Source organism: Thunnus maccoyii, chromosome 2, assembly GCF_910596095.1.
Source record: "Thunnus maccoyii chromosome 2, fThuMac1.1, whole genome shotgun sequence".
In the NCBI taxonomy this organism is placed as follows: domain Eukaryota; kingdom Metazoa; phylum Chordata; class Actinopteri; order Scombriformes; family Scombridae; genus Thunnus; species Thunnus maccoyii.
The window spans coordinates 29631548-29644241 of NC_056534.1; the positions used below are offsets into that span (position 1 = coordinate 29631548).

A 12694-nucleotide genomic window follows, 5' to 3' on the forward strand; every position below is an offset into this window, starting at 1 on the left:
GGGAAGGTATCTGACTAGAACAGGCAGGATGTATAATAGCTTTCTCCTCCTCCCCTGCTGTCCATGCTGCATTCAGTCCACTCCCATGTGTTTTAAATGCATGTGTGTGTGTGTGTATATGCGCTGTTCACTTAAACACGGTTGCTGATGCGTGCTGCTCACCGATGGCGGCAGCCACAACAGATTTTGTTTACAAAATCCACAACCAGACTGCAGATGCCCATAAATTCTTAGAAGAGGAAAAAAGAAGTGCACACGTGTGTGTTTGTTTGCGTCTGTTTGAGGAGGAAAAAGGAGAACCGGTGTTCTGTGGCCAGTTTGACAAAACAAATGAAAATTGGAAACCAATTGGAGAGAATACAAGCAGCATCCCCATTTTCTCCAACAATTTACTTCACCAATTACACATCAGCAAAAAAAGGCATTTCTTGGCTTTGACAATAACTGAAATTACAAGAACAGGAAATATTTTACCATCTGCTAAAGCCTGACTGGTCAGACTTGGTCTGACTGGCCTTTGTACTTAACTTTGCGGATATTACTTTTCTTTTCCTGTAAAAAAAAAAGAAAAAAAAAGCTTGAACAGCGGAGAGCAGAAGGAAATAATGTGGAGAAAATAAATGTCACTAAACTAAAGTAAGGACACTGACAACCTGTCAGCATTATTTATAGGTTGTTTTGTACTAATAGAAGAGTAATCTCAAGCAAAAATCATGATTATAAACCACATGATTTTGAAGTTATTTGTGAAGATGAACAAATGTTTAAAGAACACTGCACTCCTCACCAGTGCTTTCACATACAGTACCATACTGCATACTGTACCACATGGGCATACATACAGCGTTTGGTAAGGGAGGACTCAGGACTCAGTGTGACACAACCTCTATCCCAGGGTTCCTTCATCCACTGAGCAAAGACCAAACAGTCCAAATCTGCTTTTCTACCATACATAAGTGTGATAAAACTAAAAAACTAAACTAAACTAAAAAAACTAAAAACAGCGAGATACGAAAGCATCTATGTGGCACCAAGCATCGTATAAAAACATTAACAACAACACAACCATTTGGAGCCTACTCAACAATCTTAATTCATGCTGGGAAGCTTGATAGATATCGACCCATTCAGTGAGACCGTGTTTGCGTAGAATACAAAGTGACTGCACTGACTCCACAGATAACAATTTGTATTAACCAAAATCAAATAATCAATCAAATTAATTATAGTCACGGACTCACCCTCAAGGGGGCAGTAGCGAGTGACCTTCTCAGGCATTAATTGGCCCTCCTTGTGCCTGCAGTACACCTCTGCGATCTGTTGCCGGCACTCCTTGCTCTTGGCTCTGGACAGAGCAGAAATGGCTTCCTTCCCACTGATCTCGCACTTAGGTGGCTGGTCGTAGGTCACCTCCAGCGGCGCTGCAGTGGCCTGCTTCCGGTGGGGGTGCTGATGTCTGTGCTGTGACTGGGCCTGCTGGACCTGCTGTGAGGCACGATAGTGCTGCTGCGGCCCTCCTGCCACGCCCTGACCACCTACGTAGGAGGCGTTGTTGCTGACCGCCAGCGGCTGGTGCCCTACAGGCAGCACTTCGTTCGAGCTGCGGCCCAGACTCGGGGAGCTGTCCCGCCATGTTTGCTGCTGGGCGTGGGCCTTCTCCTGCAGGTGCTCCCGCTGCTGCTTGCTGCTGGTGGCCCCTACAGACTGCCGGTGTGGCTGCGAGCGTGCACCAAAGTTACTATTGTCTATGTTCTCAAAGTCTTTTGGTACGGAGTTCTCGTTGTTGCTGTCCACTCTGTTTTTCTCCTTCGGACGATGGGAGTAATAACCATCCTGCAGGAAAGAGTAGAAATAGGAGGAGAAAGACAAGGGAAGTGTTGGGTAAATGGGGGGGATGAGGAAAGAGGAGGAGGAGGGGCACAAACAAGAAAAACAAGATCAGAATTGAGTGAGCGCGGTGCATATCAAATGTCGGATTAACAATCAATGTGGCATGTATGAGTGGGCAGCGCTGCATTGAACCATGAGGCATGAAATGAAGTAGCAAGGTATTGAGTGTGAGGACTACAAGGTGCAACCTAACTGTAGGTGATGCAGGGCTGAAGACTCTGCCGCTCCGTGCCATCATCAGATTAGCCCCGGTTTCAATTAAATTCTCCCTCAAATGGGCCCAGCTCTCCGTAAACAGATTACCAAAAGGGGATAAAGGGCCAGAATATGACTGTGAGTCTGTGTGGGTGTTTGTGTTTATGCGTGTGTGTGCATGCATGTGCACAATTCCTTTTTCACTGGAGCCACATGAGAATGTGAAGAAATTGTAGTAGTGTGGCGTGTGACTGGAGAGGCTGCACTTGACAGGCCTGTGTGTCTGCGTATGTGAGATAATGCGTGCGTGTGTGTGTTAGAATGTACAATTTCCCTATCTTTCCGGCAGAATAGGCCGAAAGCGAAGGAGGGGCACAGGGGAGCGTAGAAAGAGGAAAAAGGGTAATGAGTGAAAGTGGGGAGCGTGAGGCGAAGGAGCGCTGACACAAGGCATGAGTTCTGCTCCCAGAAAGCGCCGGCTTGTTCCAGAGAGATGTGCCGCGATGCATCACACGGAAAACTAAGAAAGCTGCCTGGCTACCACACCGCTGTTGCACACCTTGCTAGACACTACACAAGAGAGAGACAGAAGGGAATCGGTGGTGGGTGGGAGGGGTTCAGTACGACAAACACCAGTGAAGGAAAGATAGAGCTCATAACAACAGGGATCCCTGATGTATTTCTCCATTTACAAGACACAGGAAAAAAAAAGGACAGAAAAGGGGCGGGGTGGGAGAGGACTAAGTGCAATATAAGGTGTTGTGAGACAGAATGGAAGCAGGAGAGGTGAGAGATGCAAGGGAAGATGCTATTGTGAGCCAGCCGCTCAGCATGGAAATGTCTTTCCACCCCTAAAGCCAGACCTGTTATCAGCCCATCAACCTTCTCTCTCTGCAAACACCTTGTACTGGCACAATTACAAAGGTGGCTGGATGACACACTTTCACACTCAGCGAGACAGGAGCGGGGTGATATTATGGAAGTGAGACAACAAGAAACAAAAAAACTGGATGAAAAACAGAAGGAGAACAATATTCTCATTGTCAGCTCCTTTTTAAACTGCTTCCTTGGCAGGGTCTGATTCTCACAACAATGGATACCTTTAAGCTTTCTGCCTCTCCTCTCCTCCTCTCCTCACCCATCCTCTCCTTTCTTTCCTTCTTCACTCATTTCTCTTTCCCCTCCATTTTCTTCCCTTCACACATCCCTCTGCTCAGCTGCTTTCACCTCTCCTCCCTTCTGCTCCACATCTCACTCCCGTTCTCCCATCACCTGTTCCCCATTTCACGTCTCTCTCGCACCTCCTTTTCTCCCTGCCCTCTTTTTCTTAGCTTCACCTCCCCTCCAACCTGTCGTAACCTCTCCCTTCCCCTCACTTCCTTGTCCGTATCTACGTTCCTCATCCTGCCATCCTGCCAGTTTAAACAGACCATGTTGTCTGAATGGCATAACCTGCTAATCCTGCGTGTAACAGCTGCTTAGGCCAGTGATCACCTAAAAAGAAATCCCCTACTTGCGGAGTTTCAAAGGGAATGCTTTAGGAGGCTAATCCATGCAGTGCTAGTCACTGGATGTTTGCAGAGGTAAAATGAGTCTGTGTGCATTCACGATTAAGTGTGTACAGTGTATGCTTCCTGTAGATTTTTTTTCACAAAAGTGTGCACTTGTGTATGTGTGTGTGTGTGTGTGTGTGTGTGTGTGTGTGTGTGTGTGTGTGTGTGTGTGTTTTTAAGGGAGGGAGAGAGCAAATAAAGTGGAGACAGCATGTGTTTGCCCTGGAGAAACGGATACTCCCGCTTTGAGTCCCACTGCGAGAGACATGAGGAGATGGGGGACATGGTTAAATTGGAAAAAAGCCCAAGTGAGCAAACGATAAAAACAACAGTCCCTCAACTCATCTTGATGGAACAAATCGACTTTGCTTACAGCAGGTAGATACCGGATGTTAGCTGAAAAAAAGCTAACATATCACTGAATTCATGCTATCCTATAAATACAAAATCTTAAAAGTATTCTAAGCTCTGCTTTACTTAAATAGCCCCATTTCCACAGCAATTGAGGCTCAGCAGAGGCATGTCTGTCTGTACTGCGTATAGCAGAGAACAGATTGCTGCAGGGCTGCAACGAATGACTATTTCCATTATCGATTCATCTGTTTAGTCTATAAAAGATCAGAAAACTGTAAAAAAAAAAAAAAAAATGTTGATCACAAGCCTGATCCGATACTTATATTTATATAGCAGCAGATTTCTCTCTAAATTTAGCACACTTTATTTTTTCATGAGCTACTTGATCCAAATAATAAACTATAACATTGATCTTATTATTGATATAGTGTGTTTTGACATTTAACTGGGAGCTACATGGTTTTACTAGAGAAGAGCTTTCACTCTATTGGAGTTGTTGGAACCACAAAATCCAGTTCACTCACTCAGGTAGTCAATTCACAATAGTACAGCAGTGTTACAGAGTGGACTTTTTCCCCTCGTAAATGTTTTGTGCACTGTTACTCATTGCCAAAAAGAAAAAGGGAGGAAATACGACAGATTTGCTAAGCCATTATTTAGCATTTAACCAATAGAATTTAGTATTTTGTCAATCTGTGTCCAGAATTTAAAGTCACTCACACCTATTCACACAAAATTTAATTCTGCCTATTTTACTTAGATATGTCCAACCAGATAGAAGACTGACAGAAGCAGCCAATCCTCACACAAGGAGCTGCAACCAGCAAATACATGACAATTTTACTTCATAAATGACAATTTTACGACTTCTAAGTTGTCCTGGTTTTAATTTTATGTTGATCGACTGACAGATTAAGCAACTAATTGTTTCATCATGAGATTACTGTGACACTGCTTCTTTGAAAGCAGCCTAGCCAGCTAGCTGTAATTATTTTGTTTGGGGGAGGAAAAAAGCAAAAAGCATCACAAAGATGTTGACTCGTTGCAAATTAATTGACATGGATAAGAGTCAGACGAGGTTAGCCTCATGTGGCCCTGAAGTGGAAATGAGTAGTGAGCACTGAGGAGATTCCTCTGGATAAACAATCTTCACACTGTGCTCCCTTCTCTCTCCTTCTCTCCCTCCTCCTGTGAGCAAAGGACTTCAGTGGCTGTGTTGCTCTTTAATCTCAGTGACTGGGCTCTAAGCAGGAAGCGGTGGGGCACAGAATTAATAGTGGTGGCGGCCATTGGAGATAGGGCTGCGTTGGACTGCAGATGGGGCTGGGAGCTAGGGGCAGCTATCGATTGTTACCGGGGATATGTTTTCTACTCCCTGGGAGTGTCGAGGAGGCCAAGCCAGGATTGCCTGGCATGTGGTGTGCCTGCTTGCATGCACACACACACACACACAAACACACAAACTGCCCTCCCTGAGCTCTGCTGAGGAGTGAGGAAAAAGCAGAGGGGGTAAACGTTAATATCATCCATCACTGGTAGGTACACTTAGAGAGCGGCCTGTGGGGCTGGGAGTTTCAGCACCCCCTCCGGGAATGGTTTAGTCCATTTCTCAATACAGAGCTGGCCCTTTCCACTTTCCCTCATTTCCTCTGCCACAGGGGGAAATATTTCACCTGTCCCTTTTCTCTCTCTCTCCCTTTCTCTCCATTTCCCCCCAATCTCCTGTGCGGCAAAGAGAAAAGCACATATCTCTCTCTCAGCACCTGTCCGGCTTCGACCCCCCCCCCCCCCCCTTTCCCGGCCCACGTATCATCCCTCTCGCTCTAGGAAGGAAAGCAGTTCATCTGCTCCGCCCCCTCCCCACCTCCCTAATGCCATCATTTACTGTTGCAGTCCCATGGTAGATGTGAGGGAGAGCAAGGTAGCAGCACATATCAGTTTCACCCCACCCTCCCAGCCCGCTTCCTTTAAAAGACATCATTCCTATGGGGCTGAACTGAGATAAGCTACTGCGTGTGCCAGCAGTATGTGCTCTGTCAACACAAGCCGGTGTATGTAAAGCTATGCAGACATTATCGCCGCGTACATAAACATATAGTGAAGTTTACTAAGAAATACACTGCACCATCTACAGCCTATTAGTGAGTAGGTGGGTGTTGAGTCACCTCAGCAGCATACAGGCCAGCTTCTGCTCCGACCTGCCTGCCATGTGGCTAACAAGCTCAGATTAATTACCTGGACTGAATCCCTGTGATTCTCCGAGCAAGATGTGGCGTCTGGCATGACACAGGAGAATGATACACTGACAGACTTAGTTCACAGCTGCTCCAGCACCTCAGGACACCTCGTGGAGAAATGGGCCCGGGTGGAGAGGGAGATGACCTAAATGCTTAGTGACTTCGTAGAAGTCTTACTTATCGTAGCTTATCATCTGTAGAGTTGGGGGTGAGGGCAGCTGCTCTTTTCTGCTTTCTTAGATTCACAGTTTAGGTGTCAAAGTCTTATCGAGAAAGTATGGTAAAGTGGGCTGAGGTAACTGTAGTTGCAATCATGCTGGAAAGAACGTAAAGAAGTACAAAGATGAGTCACGGAGAGACATTTTATGATGCTTCAGTCAAATGTATTTCATAGGAGATACTGTGGGTGGGTGCAGTATCTAGTATTTTGTTGTATCCTGGCTTCTAGTTATGAATATTCCACATGTTTCTGCTACCTTTCCTTTTCTTTTGCTCCCTTTGGTCAATCCCTTCAATCCCTCTCTCTCTCTTCTAGAAGCTAAAACTGGAGGAATGCTGGTCACATGTAATGTAAGTGTGTGTGTGTGTGTGTGTGTGTGTGTGTGTGTGTGTGTGTGTGTGTGTGTGTGTGTGTGTGCGCGTAAATGTACGATTAGCGGCAGCTCTGAATGAACAGTCTGGGTTTGGTATGCACAGAAGCCTCTTGTTGTGTGCCCTGCGACAAGCCCCGGAGCGAAAGTAGAGAAAAGGGAGTGTGTCTGTGTGTGTCTGTGTGTGTCTGTGTGCAACTGTGTTACAAATACCTATAAGAGACAGAAAGTGAGAACCTCTGAAAAACTACTGAACAGCTTTCAGTTTGGGAAATTAAATTTGGAGAAAGGATGCACTATGTGAAAAGAAAGCGAAAATATGAAGTTTTTAAAAACCTCGCTTCGCCTCCGGGAATCCTATTAAACAGACAAATGATTGCAATCTGTTACTTCTGGTTGAAACAGCTAAGAAAAGATCAAAGTCTTCCAGAGACAGTGAGCCAGGGGTTGAGAGCTGTGGGCATTCACTTCGAACAGAGGGCAGAGGTGAATTCGCAAACTGCTGTAGAATTTACTCTTCTTTCTCCTGGATATTCTTGTATTATAATTATATTGCTTCACTGCCTATATTTACATGCATAGCTTTCTACTGGGCAAGAAGACAAAAAAACGCAGACCGTAGCTAGAGACACAAGGAAGAGAGGAGTTCCTCAATTAAAAAATACTTTTAAACACATCCAGGCTCTACATAAAAACTAAAGAGAAAATAACTGTGGGGGATTCTCTGAGGAGTTAAATGGACTGCATTTATACAGCGCTTTTCTAGTCTACCGACCATTCAGAGCACATTCACCTATTCACGCACATTCACACACTGATGGCAGAAGCAGAACCATCTTATCAGGAGTGATATAGCGTTTTTTTATCCAAAGCGCTTTTACAATGTTTCTAATGCTCACCCATTCACACACACACTGATGCCATCAGGAGCAGTTTGGGGTTCAGTATCTTGCCCAAAGACACTTCATCATGCGGACTAGAAGAGCCGGGGATTGAACCACCAACCTTCTTCTTGACGGACAACCCGCCCTTCCTCCTGAGCCACAGCCGCCTCTAAGAGTTCTCGCAAAGCCACAGTGGAATTAAATAAATACTTTTGCTGCCCTCACAATGTGCTTGCATTCCACTGCAATACTTTTGTGATCTCTCACAATAGTTCTTCCCAGAGCACTGCTTGTGTGTACATACAGTACTGTAATGCTCAGCCCCCTCAAAGCATCGATGTTCTTTGATGGCCCGTTGATATATGAAGCCCACACCGGTGCAGTCTTGCTGAAATTTCAGAAGGATATTACAGATATGATATTAAAGGCTCTGCACACTCGTGCTAAGCCCACATGGCTGATTTGAATCATTTTGGCTGATTAGACCTCTTCTCAGGACTGTATGGGTGTGTACAGATTATGCTTGATTGATATTTCCCTCAATTTCTTGTTAGCATTGTTGCAACTGTTTGGGCAGGACTAATAATCTTTATTTAGAGAGAACATTTGAAAGTTAAATTTTGAAAGTTAAATGCCAGGGTTCTTCAAAAGGGAAACTTTTAGTAACAGAAGACATTACCAGGATCATAATAAAATAGTTAAAAACAATCCCGGTTATTAATTAATTCAAGTAAAAAAAAAAAAAAACTCAATTGATCACTTGATAAAAGTATCTTTTAAGAATAGATTTAAAAAATGATACTTACTCAGCCAGCCTTCATTCCTTATCATTAAATGTCATATTTACAGGCCAATGTCAAAGTGCCTATTTCACACTTGAACATGTTAACACGAAGCTAACTTTAAACCCAGATTAACATAACCCTGGATTATCTATGTATGTTTAATAGTCTGTTGATGGTAAACACCAGTAAACATAAGTGAAGCTGTCCAGCTTGCTATGTTGCTAACAAGACATTTTGACATGTGACAGGAAGAAAAACACAGATGTAGATAATAAATTTAATGATGGCTGAATTCCATTTAGCTGCTTGAGTTTCAGAGTCCTGGTATTGCACATGCTGTCTCGCTGTCACTGTCATGGCTTACTGAGACACTTAAATATAACAGAGCTGTAATTAATGTCATTATTAACACCTGTGCTTTTCATACTATAACAAGTCTGCTGTGAAAAAGGTCTGTTACAATTCATGTTCATCAGCTAATTTTCCTTCTTTTCCATGTCTACATTAATTAAACTGAAATATACATCTTGTTTGATTGAAAGCCATTAACTGAATGTGCATTTCATGGTGTGAAGTTTGTACATTTTAAAATGAGGCCGAAGTCTGACTTCATTTTTGGCTAAAGCTAATGTTAGTGATACACTTAACTCTGTTCTCACACACACTTTGGACTGTGACTTTGGACAATGTAAATGCCCTGTCGTTAGGAGGGTGATAGCATCTGTCAGCATGTTAAACATGATGATTTGCTGTAGCTGTTGCTGAATTGTATCTTAGGTTTTCTGTGAGGAAACCAAAATCTATTACCAGAGAATGCAAAAGCGTTGTGAGGGAACTGAAAACTATTGCAAGAGGATGTGAAAGTATCACTAAAACACAATAAAAGTTTGGTTTAGGGATAATAAAATAAGGTTTTTGGGAAATTCCTTTCCTCTCCATGCAGTTTGAGGAATGTTACAGCTGTTCATGGCATCCAGTGTGCTAATGCTAATACTTCATGTACTACGATCATACATTAGTATTCTCTGCTGAGTCTTGACCATTAAATTCATTACTCCTGGTTGTTTTGAGGATAGTAAATCTTGGAATTTAAGCTAATTCATCTATTGCAATTATTATAAGCCACTTTGGATAAGAGCATCAGATAAATGCTTGAAATGTAAATGTTTCACTTATTGGTCATAATTTAATAGATTCTGCTCACTTGTGGAAATTAAATGATATAAATGCCAGAGTGGAAAAATAAGAAAATACTATAAATGTGTTATATCAAAATTATTCTCTTCTGGAACTTTCCCCTAAATTGGATTATGGAGAAATAGATTTAAGAGATGACCTCAAATAACCTCAAAGATTTATTCCGAGTGTGTACCAACAACAAGGAAACTCACACTGAGAACAATATTAGAGCTAAAACCCCTAAAGCATGTGGCAAAAGTGAAGCCGGCCTGCCTGAGTCTCACGAGGTTTGGTTTGCCTTCTCCCCTTAAAAATCTTTACTTAGCATCCCAGCAGCTTACATAGATGGATTACTTACCACACACACACACACACACACACACACACACACACACACGCACACACACACACCTGCGTCTACAGACTCACTTGCCCTCTGTTTGTAATACACAAAAGCATACTGTGCACACACAAAAGTCTGCACGCTCGCACACACAGTCACTTGTGAGACTTTAGGTTTAGTGAAAGTCACATTTATCCTGGGGCCTGTGTGTGGTGTTTCGTGTGTGTCTGTGTAAGAGTGTATGTGTGTGATTGTGGAGTAATATACACTCACCAGCCAATTCATTAGGTACACTTGTGCAATCTAATGCAATCCAATACAACAGCTCTGCCATATATTCCCCACTTACGAAGCTTATACATTTTCAGTTTTTGTTGACAGCGTCAGTAAGGTGATAATTCTACTTTATGTTTATTACTGAGGCGATAGTGGGTGGTGGTGTACTAGAGTGCATTATATTGAATGGTGTTCCTACTATTTTGTCCACTCCATCAACATATATAAGGGGGGGAAAATATTGGGAACACTTTAAAAGTGCAAAATGGTGTTTGAAATCTGAATTTACTGCTCACTATTGAGTGTCTATTATATTGGGAGTAGAGAATGAGTGAATGGGGGAGTGATTTCCAACACAACTATAGAGTTGCCTTACAGTGGAAACATTCCTGCTTCAGTGATCAATCGCTAACATTCACTCTATGGAATTTAATTAAAAAACCCTCTCACACTGGGAGCCATGAATAAATAATTAAATGTAAAATCTATAGGTCAATATTTTTGATCTAAGTTGTGTAAAAGGTGGGCTAACAATGTTTCCTAAGTAATGAGTGCTACACACTTGTGATAATTTGCGATGACAGGACTAGCTGGGGTAGCAGTTTTAAATTAGTGACATTAGTGACAGATGACATTTCTGACCTAGCGCTTGGGATTTTACATCTTCTGATTAGCAGCTAGTCATGCTAACATTTGCTAATTATACTCCAACTCCACCTGCAGTACACTCTATTTTAGTACTATTTTACAGTGAAATCTAGGCTATATGTAATCATTGAAAAAACATTAAAGATTTAAGAGGGGCTGCGGTGGAGACAGTGAACCAGGTGAAGTTAAAGATAATGTTTTACTTGAGTTGATGACAGCTACGCCTGTTACTTTAAGTGCGATAAAACCTTTGCGAGTAAAAAGCCAAAAAGTACTTTATCAAACTACCTGTTCAACAAGCATAAACATGTAGAAAAGTGGTATTTTCAACTGTGTCAACTTTGTCCACAGTTTCCCATCCACCGTTGGGATGTTTTACACAACCACAGCGCGCTGGTTAGGCTAATAGTGAATTCTAATGAACAAGCTAAAACGAAAGCTATCCGTATGTAGCTGCTGTAAATGTTTAGCTTAGTTTGCCATGTATACGTATATTGTCAAATTCTTGACTAGTTTTAATATCAACATTAGGACTCTAGAACAGAGAGTACAGGTCACCTGAATCTTTTGTAACACTGCTTGTAGCCAGGGCTATACACGATTCAGATTTCTGAATAAAACTATTTCAACCGAGAAACCTCACTGGTTATGATCTGAGGTTTGCAACTCAGTACAGTTCCCACAACACAATGCTTTCTCACTAACCTCACTACCACTGTAGTCATTGTCCTTTTTTAGGATACGGTGATATATGCCTTTTCACTCTTTCAAAACCATCCTCTTTCATTCTTTTTTATTCTTAAAACCACTTTCTGTCCTCTTTCCTCCTCACTGGGTGGACCCTGTGTGTTTCCAGCTGACAACAGAAATCTAAATCATACGCCTTACATACAGTATATTAGGTCTATATCTCCCAAGGGCATGAAAGCCCTTCAACAAGCAATGAGAAGATACTGGCAATTGTCCTACTGTGTCCCTTTACCCCCTCCTCTCTTATAGCGGCCTCTTATTTTCCACCGTGAATAAAACCCAGAACTTCACATCTCCAGCTTTGAATGGGGCCCATCAGGCGATTTCTGAGCCATATCTCACAAGGGCATGAAAAAGCCTTACCCCCCCTGCTCTCTATCTTCGCACACCTCCCTGTTCAGCCATGAAATGACACCCCTATTTAATCAATTGTGAATCATGAAATTTTGCACAAGAGACCCCTTTTCTTTGCAGTTGACAGTGATTGAACTGCACAGCCATGCAATTCCATTCACCACGGCGATGAGAAGAAAAGAGAGCGGGGGAGGGGCTGCGTCTCTGTGCAGTGTGTGAGATGAAGGCGATTTCCCTGTGACATCATGGGCCCCTGCTAAATGGCACCAATACAGAGGGTCTCTTCTGTGCATTGATGCCACGTGGTTGGATTGCACAGTAGGATCCTACAGCTGATCTATAGGGGAGGGTAGGGTGTGTGTGTGTGCATATGCATGCGTGCATTTGTGTATGTGCCAAAGGCGACGAGCTGTTCACACAAACTTTTCACAGAGGCCCCCAAAAGACCATGGGTTAAAAATAACAGAGAAACAGGAGAAAGGGGGTCTACAAGAGAGAGATAACAAGTGGAGGAAGGTGGAGGGAAGGAGTAAAATAAAGAGAGAAAAAGTAGTAACGTACAGAAGAAGAATAGAGGAGGACATGATAGAAGTGGCACGGTGGACTGATGGGAAAGGCCCCAATCCCCTGTCTTTCCTCTGCATGAATAGGCTTGT

General features: G+C 43.0%; 1 protein-coding gene across 2 annotated transcripts in view; it reads right to left on the reverse strand.

Annotated features, from left to right (window-relative positions):
- xylt1 (xylosyltransferase I) overlaps positions 1-12694 on the reverse strand; it is a 79770-nt gene that overhangs the window by 35004 nt on the left and 32072 nt on the right. The window contains exons 1-2 of one of the 2 annotated variants that reach the window (XM_042392083.1): positions 2084-3128; positions 1242-1833 (exon numbers count right to left, since the gene is read on the reverse strand). In XM_042392083.1, coding sequence (XP_042248017.1) covers positions 1242-1833; positions 2084-2269 — 778 coding nt within the window. In that variant the 5' untranslated portion in view covers positions 2270-3128. Of the gene's footprint in view, positions 1-1241; positions 1834-2083; positions 3129-12694 lie in introns of those variants that run through there. The other variant, XM_042392075.1, reaches the window with a different exon arrangement.